The 12231-nt window shown below is 43.8% G+C and overlaps 1 protein-coding gene across 6 annotated transcripts in view; it reads left to right on the forward strand.

Moving 5' to 3' along the window:
* ST3GAL3 (ST3 beta-galactoside alpha-2,3-sialyltransferase 3) overlaps window positions 1–12231 on the forward strand; it is a 188454-nt gene that overhangs the window by 128699 nt on the left and 47524 nt on the right. For all 6 annotated transcript variants that reach the window (XM_054211301.1, XM_054211303.1, XM_054211302.1 and 3 more), the window contains 2 exons: window positions 6617–6712; window positions 11367–11553. In XM_054211301.1, the coding sequence (XP_054067276.1) occupies window positions 6617–6712; window positions 11367–11553 (283 nt within the window). The remainder of the gene's footprint in view (window positions 1–6616; window positions 6713–11366; window positions 11554–12231) is intronic.

Consider the following 12231-nt stretch of genomic DNA (forward strand, 5'->3'; position numbering starts at 1 on the left):
TGGGAACTTCTGTGGTAAATGCAAAGCAGTGGAGTTGCTTGTGTAGTACATATGCCTCACGGTCAGGTGCCTCCCGTAGCTTTTCCAAGTGAGCAGGTCTTGGAGAGAAAGGGTAAAAACTGAAGCTGGTGTGGGAGAAAGGGAGAAGAAAGGCTTGGGATAGCACATCACAAAGTGAGAGCCTAAAGCAGTAGATGGATAGAGTTGCAACAGAAGGGCTATTACAAGAGAGAGCTTGGGTACTGTAGGAGGTGTTAAGGCTACCTCAGTGCTGCTCTTGGAAACCTGCTTGGTGAGTAGGGCATGGATGAGGACTTGGGTATGCTTCCCAAAATGTTCTCCAGCTGTGATTGTCAATGAATTACAGTGCTGGCAGTAGCATCTGTCTGCCATTTCGGATTCCAGAAAAGCTGATGGAGCAGACTGATGGGGGAAGGTTAGGTACTTTCTCATCTTGTCTCAGGCTCAAAGCGGAGCCCAACAGTTTCTCTGGCAGCTCCAGTGTGCTGGCACCAGGACCTTGAGGTTCAGCTCACTCCCTTACTGCTCACTAGTCAAGGAGAAAATCCAGACCCTCCCCCCTTTGCTCACCTCCTCGGAGCAACTGGAGAGGATCTGACTTAAGGGCTGAAAAAATGCCTTATTGTGAAAGAGTTAGGTAAGAGGCGCAGCTAAAGTCTGTGAGGTACGAGGGGCCAGACTAGGAGATGTTGTGAACCCTTCCACTTGGAGGCTCTCTGAAGTCTAGTAGGCTGATTCTAGCAGTAGGGAAAAACTCCAGGTTCACCTTCTTTTTAGGATGGAGTTGCATCAACGTTTTCTCTGTTGGCAAGGCAAATTTACGAAGCTATCTTTGCGGCTGCTGCTGCCTGCTCTCAGACTGTAGCTCCCTTGCCTCTCCTTGTGCTGCTGCTATTTGAAGAGGGCCTTTAAAGTGGGTCACTGAAACAATTCCAGTTTAGAAGTTTTTTCTCTTAACTCAGGTCATTCCAGTGACCTCATTTACAGAGCTTGCGTCCCACTGAAGAGTTACGTTGGCACAGTGCTGCAATGGCAGGACGAGAGGCAGAGAGGGCTGGGGATGGGTGGGGAGGGTGAGCGCTGCCGAGGCTATTGAAGCAAGTGTTCATGTAACCACACGCTGAAATGAATGCAGCTTTCCCAGGGGAAGGGTGGGAGAGGCAGGAGAGGTGAGGTCAGAGCAGTGCGTGAGAGCATAGGAAGGAAAGAGGGGATTAGAGTTGTATGGTGGGGGATCTACACCGAGCCTTTGGTCTTGTCCCCGCCCAAGCTTCTCCATTTCTGTCTGCCTTCACAAAGCTACTCCTTGAGATGTTACCTTCGCTCGCCTCCCACAAGCCCTGAAAGTGAACTTGTTTGTTTGATTATCCCTGTGCCAAAAGGGCATCCTGATGCACCTTTTCTAACACAATGTACCGACATGGTGCTGAAATGAGGCAAACTCGATCCTTCCGGGTACGAGTACACCTTTCATCATCCCAGAGCAGCTTTGCCAACTCACTCCAACTAATCCCGCCATTGTGAGTAGAGTTGTGTTAATAACTAGCAGCAGCTGGAGGGCATGTGAACAAATGCTATAGTTCACGCCTGTAACATAGTATAAGTGATGTCGTGCTTTCTTAGTTTTCTTCATGACTCCTTATTATGGCACCTTTGTGTTGAAATGCTTATAGTAACCTGCTTCTGCTCCAGGGCAGGAGGTAGGTAAAGCTGCCGTTGTGTTTGTGAGGGTAGTTGCAACTCATCTCTGAGCTTTTCTGGAGAAGACTGGAGATCCAGGGGATTTTAGAATTAGTGTCATCTTCCTTCAGTGCTGCCATATCTTTCTTCCCAACACGGATGTTGGTGGGCCTCGTCTTTGACACTTGAGACCTCTCTTGCCCTCTGTTGGCTTTTCCAGGCCTGGCATCCCTGGCATTTTCACTGCTTGTTTTAGTGGCTCCTCCGGTGGCCTGCCCTTCATTCTGCAAATTGATCAGGGCTTAGTTTCTTGCTCTATGGCTCTTCTGCTGGCTGCACTGTGGTGGATTTTTGGGTTAAAATTCTGCGGTGGTGACCTGCAAATTTCCTATGAAAAGACATAAATATAAAAGCCTGACTGACCCTTTTGTATTGCCTCCAGGTGGTAATAAAGAAAAACTGAGAGTGAGTTTATAACCAAGAGGAGCCTTTACTAACACAGTATATAACTAACAAGTGAGGAAGGAACTTGATAGAGCAGAAGAGATGTGTGTGTCCTTCTGGCTTAGGCTGATAGCACCAGTTTAAGTAGCAGCAGCCAGATCAAACCAGAATATGCTAAGCCTCCCTAAGCATCAGTTACCCTAAAGATGTGGTTTTTTAATCATTCTGTTATATCTTTCCTCAAAGCCTTTAGTTCCAAAGTTGCGTAAAGGAAGGCTTTGTGGTTTTTCTCCCCTGACAAATCTCTAAAGTGCTTTGATAAGAGAGAAAGAGGAAGTAGCAATTGCCACAATGCATGCATATGTTTACAGTGCTATATTGTTCAAGAAAATCTGTGTGAATCCCAGTTTTGGTGTAGATGAACTCAGCCTCTGAGCATCTTGTGTCAGAGGCTGTACATCTGGCTGCAGCTCCCAGCTTGGGGCTTTAGGGAAAGTCTTTCTAGTGTGAAAAGTCCATGACCCTCCTTCATACCACCCGGGTAGCAAACGAACCTGGGCTGTGTCTGATGTGTTCAGTCCTTGAGCTCTTCTGGAAAAGAAATACAGCTTTGACATACTATGTAAACAAACAAAAAGGTGTTTGCACACCTCTTAGTGGAGAAACAATTGAGCTGTAACTGATGCTGCCTGCCCGGTGTGTTTCTTCAGCCAGAAACTTGCCTGGAGCCAGCAGTGACTTTGCAGGTTTTCCATGCTCAGGCACCATCAGTCAGTGCTAGCTGTGAAGGAGCCCAGCTACGCTGGTGCCAAGTGTCCAAACTTCTTGTTGGGATGTGAGGTCAGGTGCCTGACATCCGTGACGATTGCTTCCCTTTCACAGTGCCATCAGCGTGGTCCTGCAATCTTCTCACTGTCCCACAGGGTGACTGCTGAAGCTGGTGAGACCAAGCTAGCTCGCCTTTCTGTCTAACTCGATCAAAACGATCTGGGCTGCCCAGACTTGATGTACACGCCTGATGTGCAGAACCCAGGCAAGGTCCAAGACTCACCATGTCTTCACCATGTGCACCTGAAGAAAGCAGTCTGCACCCGAGTGTGCAACAGAACCTTCCAGCTTTGCGATGAGAATGGGCAGAGTACTTTTGAAGGAAATTTAAGAAAAAGCTGCTAGAAGATCAAAAATTAGATCTTGGTGTCCAAAAGATGCTAATTAAAAATCTGATCTGCAGAGGAAAAAGGAGTCCACATTTAAATATGTCAAGACCACCAGGGTATGAGAGCGTTCATACATGAAGAAGGGCAAAGATGATTTAACCAATCAGTTATGATGAGTAAAGGCAGAACCATTCAGTTAAGTGTTTGTTTAATTTATTTGGGTAAAGATAGAATGATGTTGTCCCATTTTAGAGCAACAATGAAGTACTTTCTGTATTTTTATTAGTAACTGTGAGAATGTTAAATGACAATTATATGTCTTTTTAAATCAGTAAGCACTGAAGAGTATTTAAAGAATTAAATAAAGAATTCTTTTTGTTATTACTGTTTGGTTTTTAACCCTTCTTGGAATGTTGGATAGAACAGCAAATGTTGTGCCATTCCTGGAGAAGTACAGGAGATGACAGAGAGGTGGCTGTAAGTTGATTAGCTTGGTTTTGCAGGAAAAATCCTGGAAAGTTAGATCTGGAACAGAGCTAGGATGGTAGCATAATTGATGTCAGTTATCTTGGGTTTTGTGGAAATTAAATCTTGTCATGTAGATGAAGGTGTTTGGTTTTTTTACATGAGCTAGAAGCTTGATTGGTGAAGGTGACCTTTATGAGAGAGGCATTAGTTATTTGTCTCATTATATTCTGATTCTACATTATATTCTGATTCTACACAACACCATTGTAGGCACATCCTTTTTAGGAATGGGATGTATCACACAGTTTTAAAAAGTTACGGTCAGGGTTGAGAACTAATCCTTTACTGACACATCTGGTGTAATCCTGTTGGCAGGTGTTGACAGTGGTTAAGGCCGATCTGGAGGAAATGTAAAATTACACTAGGAAAATTTGCTAGAGCCACAGGCTGCGGAAGTATAGAATAAGAGGAGACTGGATTAGTCTAGACCTTTTCATAGGGCCCTTTCTGAGCAATTCTTTACTGGATCCAAATCAAGAGTCAGGCATCTCAGAGCGGACAACAAATCGTGTTTACAAGGTGAGGATTATATTCTGCAAACCAATGACTATAAAAAGACCATTGGAATGATATACGTAAAATTTCTGTGTAAAAGGGACCCTGCTTTGAGCAGCTTTAGCTCCGCATGCTGGCCTTCCAGAGTCAGTGCTTCCGAGATCTGGGGAGAAGCTGAAAACAGTTCAGAGAGGTGCTGCGAACGTGACTCAAGATCTAGGAGAGCTGCCATACCATGAGAGATGTGATACACTCACTCCAGTTTGTATGGTCAAGAGAAAATTAAGAATGGGCTTTGATCAGTCTACAAGTACTGTGTGGGAACAGGGCCATGAAGACACTCTGCTGGAACAGCTTTGGCTGGTGGAACTGGTTCTTTTATCTCATGTGCAGTGGCTCACGCTCACCAGGCTGACCCGTGACTGATTATCCACCTAGAGGCAGATGTTTACATACAGTGGTTTGTCAGTAAGTGGATCACATGCAGATGTGGAAGGGACTGCTGACAGTAGATGGTGCTTTAATTTAGCAGAAAAGGGAAGCATGCGATTAAGTGCTTTTGAGGCTGAAACAAACACATCTGTATTCAAAATTGGTAAGAGCTAGTGTCCTAACAGTAAGTGGGAAAGGGATAGAGAGGAGCGTCTATAACTTGTAGCCTTTGTATTTCTGCATGGCATTCTTCAAAAAATAAAAATAAGAAAAGTCATAGCTAGGAGATAACTGAGTAGAGAAATTACAGTATTTCACCTGGCAGTCTGTTGTTTAGGAGGTCAAACTTTCTTGTCATAATCAGCAAAAGAGCGTATTTTCATCTGAAACTTCTCCTGCCTAGAACTGAACTATATCTTCTTTTCCTCCTGCAGCACTTTTCCTTAAAGGTTTTGACAAAGCTGTTACCATATTTGTCACTGGGTTGGGTGTATTTGGGGCTAACAGTTTCTCTTCCCTCCTTGCCACTATGTACTGCCTAACTAGGTCTTGCCTCTGCTTTCTCCTTTTCACCAGAACATTTGTTTTCTGTGCTGTTGTCTATAAAGCTCTTTCTCTTTTGCCTGTTTTGGTTATCACAAGCATCCACAATTCTTCTGTCCTTAGGGACGCAAGCTAATATCTCTGTCTTCTTGAGGAGGTTTTTTCTTTTGGAAAGGCTGGGACCTCTGGCGCAACTTATCTGGGCTGGGGAAGCCGTTCCTGAGGATTTCTTGGTGCTGTTAATTCTGTGCATATCTCCAGCTAATGGCTCTGTCAGCAGGGTAACCCTCAGTAGTTTGGCTGAGGCTTTGAAGTGCACTCCAGCCCCGCTCTGCAAAGACAGACCCCACATAAGCAGAGCTTTCCTCATACTGGCTCTTTAGTCTGATCTTTTAGTCTGATCACAGCGAGGACAGCCTAGAAAAGTCCAGCCGACTGTGCCTGGGACTAGAAAGGCCGCCTAGCCCAGAGATCTGCTCCAAACAACTGATTGCCTTGGACCCTTTCCGAAAAAGGCTCTGCAGACACGTATTCCTTCAGTGAACTACCAGAGATGGAGGCACATTGCCAGAAGAGCCAGCTGCGTTTGGGATTAGATGGCTGGAAAGAAGTCCTCTCTCTCTCTTCAAAACGAAATCACTTTTTAACATCTGCTGCAGAGAGTTCTCGTGACTAGTGGTTCCACGAGAAACTGTTCTCTTCCTTCTCTTTCCTGTTTCTTTGTTAATTAAGGTTATTTTCCTTCCCCTTCCTCACCCATTGTGTCTCCGTATACGTTTCCTACTAGACAGGAGGGGTGGTGGATCCTTTTTCTATCCATTTAGTGTTTTTCTGTCTCCTGAAGTCTCACGATAACTGCAGCAATTTTGCACTCAGCAAGGTGAGCACACCCCAGATAGCCTGGCAAGATCCGCCTGCACTCAGAAAGTTGCTTGGAGAGAGAACCTCCTCACTAAGCCTTTAGTTTATTGTTATTTCGGTGCTAAATGAATAATGAGAAGGTTTAAGTAAACAGATGGGTTTGATTCAAGCCCATCGTACCAGGGATGTGGGGGGAGAGGAGCTGCTTGTCCTGACAGCTCATCTCATTAGACCACACGTGGTGTGAGGTGTTGAAAGCAGTTCGTCACATGTAATGCCTGGGCATGATCATGATGGGGTGAGCTGGGGATCGAGTGTATCTCTGTCTTCCCCTTAATTCTTAATGTTCCAAAAAGTTTCTTGTAGTTCTGAGATAGATGCAAACTAAATACGTGCAGCGCTGTGTGTTTGAAGCTATGTTACAAAAATCACCTCTTTCCTCTCTTTTTCCACAGTCTCAGCTGCCGGCGATGTATTATTGTGGGAAATGGTGGAGTACTTGCAAATAAGTCATTGGGGTTAAAAATTGATGACTATGATGTTGTTGTCAGGTGAGTCTTTGTCATCATAGTTTTGTTGTTGTATATTCAGTGTCTGTATCAGTTCACATGTTGTGCAGGCAAAGGTTAAACCTACACTAGTGACAATATCTATTAGTATGGAAGTATTAACTAACATAAAGGGGAAAAAACAAAGAGCACATAAGCGTTAGTTATAAATTGGGATCACATCAAAGGGTAAAGGCACTCCTCGAGCATTCCATTTTCCACAGCTGTTTGGGAACGTGCTCTCTCTTATGATCCCACTTGAACCTTCTTTTCATAGAATCATAGAATCTTCATGGTTGGAAAGGACCTTTGAGATCGTCGAGTCCAACCATACACACACCAAAAAAAAACCCAAAAAAAACAAGACAAAAAAAACCCCACAAACCACCACAAACAACCAACCTACAATCTCTGCCACTAGAGCATGCCCTGAAGTGCCAAATCTAGATGTTTCTAAGAGGTGCTTCTTTTGTGATGCCCTTGGGTGGTGAGGGAGTAAAACCTACAGTTAGATCTGCTCCCAGATACATCCCATAGGTAGCTCAGAGAAGTATTATTGGTCATACATGTGTAGCATTCCCCGGCACCCACACTTCACATCATGGGAGGAACTAACAATGCTGCAGCATAGTGTCTTCGGAAGCAGTAAACCTCCATGAGTGAGGACACAGGAATGATTAAACACCTGTAGGTGCACCCTAGAAGCTGTGAATGCTTTGCTTCTGTCTCGCCGTGGATGATGATGTTGAATAAGGGAGCAGAAGCAGAGTGGCGTAGGAGTGGAAACGGCCACAGTCAAAGTTAGGACTTCCTGCTTTCGCTCAGGACCTGGATCATCGCCATCTCAGAATGCCTGAAAAACGTGCTGATATGTGAAATCACAGGTCTAGTCATAACTCTTAGTAATAAATCTGTCAAGTCAGGGAGGTGTTCTGGGTGACTGGAGATTAACAAACATAATACCTGTACTAATGGAGAGTGAGAGAGAGTGTGTGTGTAGGAGAGAGGGGGGACATGCTCTAGGGAGCTACAGACTCATTAGTCTGACTTGAAAAAAATGCAGAGCTCTATAGCAGGTTCTGAATCATGAGTAACAAAATATTACAATGATAAATAGGAAAAGAGGGATAAACTGCAGTGTAAGTTTATAAAAAATGGTTTAACATAGTCTAATCTTTTTTTTTTTTTCCCCTTGGTAAGATAACTGATTAAAGGGAATGTAACTGATGTCATCTCTGAACTGTAGTCAACCATGAAACGTGGTAGCAAATAGCAAATTCTTAGTGAAGGTGGAAGAAAGACAAGGATTAGTAAAAGAATTTCAGGCATAGAGAAGATATCATTTAGCATGGTCTCCTTTCTCTCCCGTGTGCTAGTAATGGGCATGTGGGGAAAGAATAGAATATACATAGAGTAATAAATACCCTCTAACTCTGGACAAAAAGACCAAGAAAAGATCCCTTTCAGTCCTTTGTTCCTGTGAACGGTTCCCTGCTTCTTCGACAGTGCTCTGGACACAGGGATGACTGTTCAGAACAGGATGAAATTTTTACAGCCCTTCTCCTAGTTCGTCCCACTATCAGTTGCTAGCAAAGAGCTCTTACTGCTCGTCATAGTCTGGTGGCTTGCAGTTATTTGAGATGAAATAAAGTTCAGTTACAGCCTCTTCTTAGGCTCAGACTGTTCAAAATGTAGCAAGAGAACAGTTTCAATCCATCTGGACTAAGCCACCCACTAAGATTTACATCAGAGAGTCCACTATTTAATTTCCAAATGAAAAGTTCAACCTTTTCTCTCCGCATCAGTAAATCTAAGTCATTTTGCAAGCTGAGAGGATAAGAGGGCAGCTAAGCACCTGTGCTGTTTGTGGGATGGATAAAGGAGAGAAACATCAACTGTAAAGGTTAAATGAAGCCAGACACTTGGATGTGGGACTGAGGAGGTGAGACCAGACTTCTTAAATGTATCCAACTGCTTCCTTTACTCCTGGAGAAGTCCCTTGCGTATAGCATCCTTTCTCAAGGGTTGCAAAACTCCTCTGAAGGAGCAGATTTGGGACCTAGGAGGTGAATTATAAGGGAAAAAATGTGGTACATTTGTGAAGAAAGGAGTCATCCAGCAGTACATGGAGTTTTTTGATGCATCGTGTGTTACCATGTGAGGATGGCTAATTGCAGCAAGAAATTTTGATCTTTTGGTGAAGAGAGTCAGATCAGCTTTGACAGTTCTAAAACAGCTTGGAATGAGTTAGTTACTGGGTTTGGTTTTTTTTAACTGGATATTATCAGATTTCAGTGCAGACGTTATTCCCAGCTGTCACACTGTTTACCTGGCAGGAGCTCCTTGCAGCAGTCAGTCATGAGTGCTCTGAAATGCTTCCTTAGAATAGATTGCAGACAGGGGAAAAACAAGTATGTGTCAGAAATTCCTGGTTAGAATGAGCTGGGGATTCACCTGATGATGATACTTTAGTGATATTTGGGGGGGCTCTTCATGGTGCTTGGGTTAGGAGTTAGCGTCTCTAAGCACCCTGTGGCGTCAGTAGATACAGAGACAGAAAAACATTCTGAAACGTCTTATGGAGAACACTGCCTGTCCATGGGCAGTACAAGGTGGCCTGGCATCCTAATTAAGGTTTTCTAATATTTAGCTGTGTTTATAATCACCAGCATGTCCTGCCTGAGAAAGGGTTCAAACTGTGTGGTGTGCACCTTCACGAGCACAGGTTGTGGCTGCCAGAACTTTTCCTGCTCCATTGCCTGCGCTGCCCCTGGGGCGCTGCCCCTGGGGCTGACAGTGCTGGCTCGTGAACAGGACTCCAGCGCTATGACTCCATCAGCAACTCACATTCTGGCCCTTTGCTGGAGACCTGAGTTCATTTTACTTGGGAATATGGTTTGTTTTGTTTCCTGTCTAGGTGCAAAGTAGGGGTCCCAAGTTTGGGCAGCTTTGACAAGGTAAGAGCAGCAAAGCAGCGAGCCCAGCAGCTGGGGGTGGGGAAAACCCCTGCCAAAGAGCTACACACAGACATTTGAAACAACTGCATATGCTGACCTTCCCTCAACTTCAAGAAGACAGATGAAAATATCGATAACTAGCTTTCTTTACGTAGTACTTCATTGTATTTATCTCCGTTACCTTTAGGGTCAGGTGCTTTTACATTACGTAGGCTTGTCTACCCCAAAGAGACATGACACCTTGAAGTTTAAATAACGTCCATAGCAAAAGTGTGCGATGTGTGAACACGCAGCCAGCAACAGAGGAAAAAGCAAGAGATGAGGCTGGCTGGGAGCACTGTTTTTGCAGGCAGTCGGGTCCAGATACCTCGAAGTCAGGGTACAAAGCAAGGGCTTATGAACCACAGAAAAAAGCTTCATCTCCTGTATAAATTGTGACGTTGCTGATTCTTAAGTTGGTTTCCCTTTAATATTTTATTCCTAATGATTAAGTATTTTTACTAAAAATACATAGGAATTCATTCTCCTTAATTCTGAATAGAATTTCAGATTGTAGACAGGGATTTTCTTCTACTAAAAGGTTTCCCACCTAAAATGCTTACCCAGGCTGAAAAAGACAAATCCAGATCCTCATTAACATTCCTACATGGCAAAATTTGCAGTCCATAAGCACTTTCCAGTATATTGAACTACCCCAAGTCAAGAAGGCTGCAATAATTCAAGCAGGCAATGCTGTTCCATCAGGGACTGCTGTTTGTCAGCAATATTTGTATTCCAAGTTACTTGAAATTTCCTCAGCTTTGGGTTTATAGTTTTGAATAGAAGTTCTGAATAACTTTAATGTCATGAAAGCCATCATTGCTGTTGATGCCAGAGCAGTTTGGTTTTTGAAGGGAAAAAACTTTGTCCCCAAGGGGCATTTTAAACAAAAGCACAGCTAAACACATAGCATTCCCTTAGAAATCAGTATGCCCAAGAGCAAAGCTGTGTGTCTCCTTGTGTGTGTGTGTGTTCGGAATGGGATGCACTTCCACAGCAGAAACTCCTCTGAGTCAGTGAGACCACAGTGGTGCTGAGCCTTATCCCAGCTGCGCAGCCCAGCCTCTTCCTTTGCGTTGGCATTGCAGGGCAGCTCACCTTCTGGATGGGCCACTTTGGGGGATTAAACCAAGTGGAAATTGTTCTGTTGTGGTTTTTTGAAAATTATTGGCTGGCTTAGTTCCTTAAACAATCTGACTGCAGGTAAGATAAGAAGTGTAAGCTCTGGACTGGGGTAGGAGCATGAGACCAGTTTCAGTCTGCTTAAACTGCCGTCCTCTATTTCAGCCCAACCTTGCAGAATCCGAGTAAGATATCCCGAGAGTGATGGGATGTTAAAATATTAATGTCTAGTTTGTAATTCTAAATTTGCAAGAGCAATATTTTCCAGTTTCCTTTTCCAAAGCTTCCAACCCAATTTAAATCACAAGAGTGGATATGCAAAAATGGTTTGCATTATATTCAATGAAATCACATATATAGCTTCTAATTAAACTGTTGCCGCCTGGTGTAAAGCTTCATAAATGTTTGTGAGGAAGAACTGCAATAGTTAAGGAACAGCTGCGTACAGGGAGCTCTGGCCTGGCAGTGATTGCTGTATCCTCAACATGCACGAGTGTAAGTGGGAATCCATGACAGTGTCTTGTCTCGTTGCCCTGCAGGCTGAACTCCGCTCCAGTGAAGGGCTTTGAAAAAGATGTGGGTGGCAAGACAACTCTCCGGATCACATATCCTGAAGGTGCAATCCAGAAAATGGAGCAGTATGAGAAGGATTCCCTGTTTGTTCTGGCGGGATTCAAATGGCAGGATTTCAAGTGGCTGAAATACATTGTTTACAAGGAGAAAGTGGTAAGAATGCTGTCAGCTGGCATTGTGAAGTTCACCTAATTAGTGGGCAGACATGATATCACAGTCATATTTGCCACGTTTTGGCCTGAAGAGAGTTCCTCTGTGTGTCCAGCTGCACTTAGGTGAAGGCTTTTTTACCTCCGTGAACTTCAGTTTTAATTAAAAATGCTTTACAAAGACATCTCTCTGTAACCTGACCTTGCATCACAGATGAGGCTTTCTATTCAAGATTATGTTAGTATGTGCTATGAACAATGACTTTAATTTTTATTTATTTTAAAGAGCGTATAAAAAGATCGACTTTTGCATGGATTTTATGGACTCTTAGGATTTAAGAGCAGAGGAAGGAAAAGAGCAATGGCAAGGGGAGGAAATGGGAGTTTGGGGATAAGGATGTGGTGGCACAGGAGTGGAGGAGGACACAGCAGCAGCACAACTTGTTGAAATGGCTACAATCCATGCACTTAATGTAACTTCTTGAATAGCACAAGACATTATATTTTGCTCTCTTATTCCTGTACTGAGATTCATGATTTGTGTTTGGCTAAAGTATCATCCGGAAGAACAGTATCAAGTCTAATTTAAAACCATTGAAATGGAGAATCTACTGCTTTCCCTATGTAAGTATTTTGTCCCAGTCGGTTCCATTAGTCCCCTTCTGAAGTACCAGGGACCTGT

The sequence above is a fragment of the Rissa tridactyla genome, chromosome 8 (assembly GCF_028500815.1).
Source record: "Rissa tridactyla isolate bRisTri1 chromosome 8, bRisTri1.patW.cur.20221130, whole genome shotgun sequence".
Classification (NCBI taxonomy): domain Eukaryota; kingdom Metazoa; phylum Chordata; class Aves; order Charadriiformes; family Laridae; genus Rissa; species Rissa tridactyla.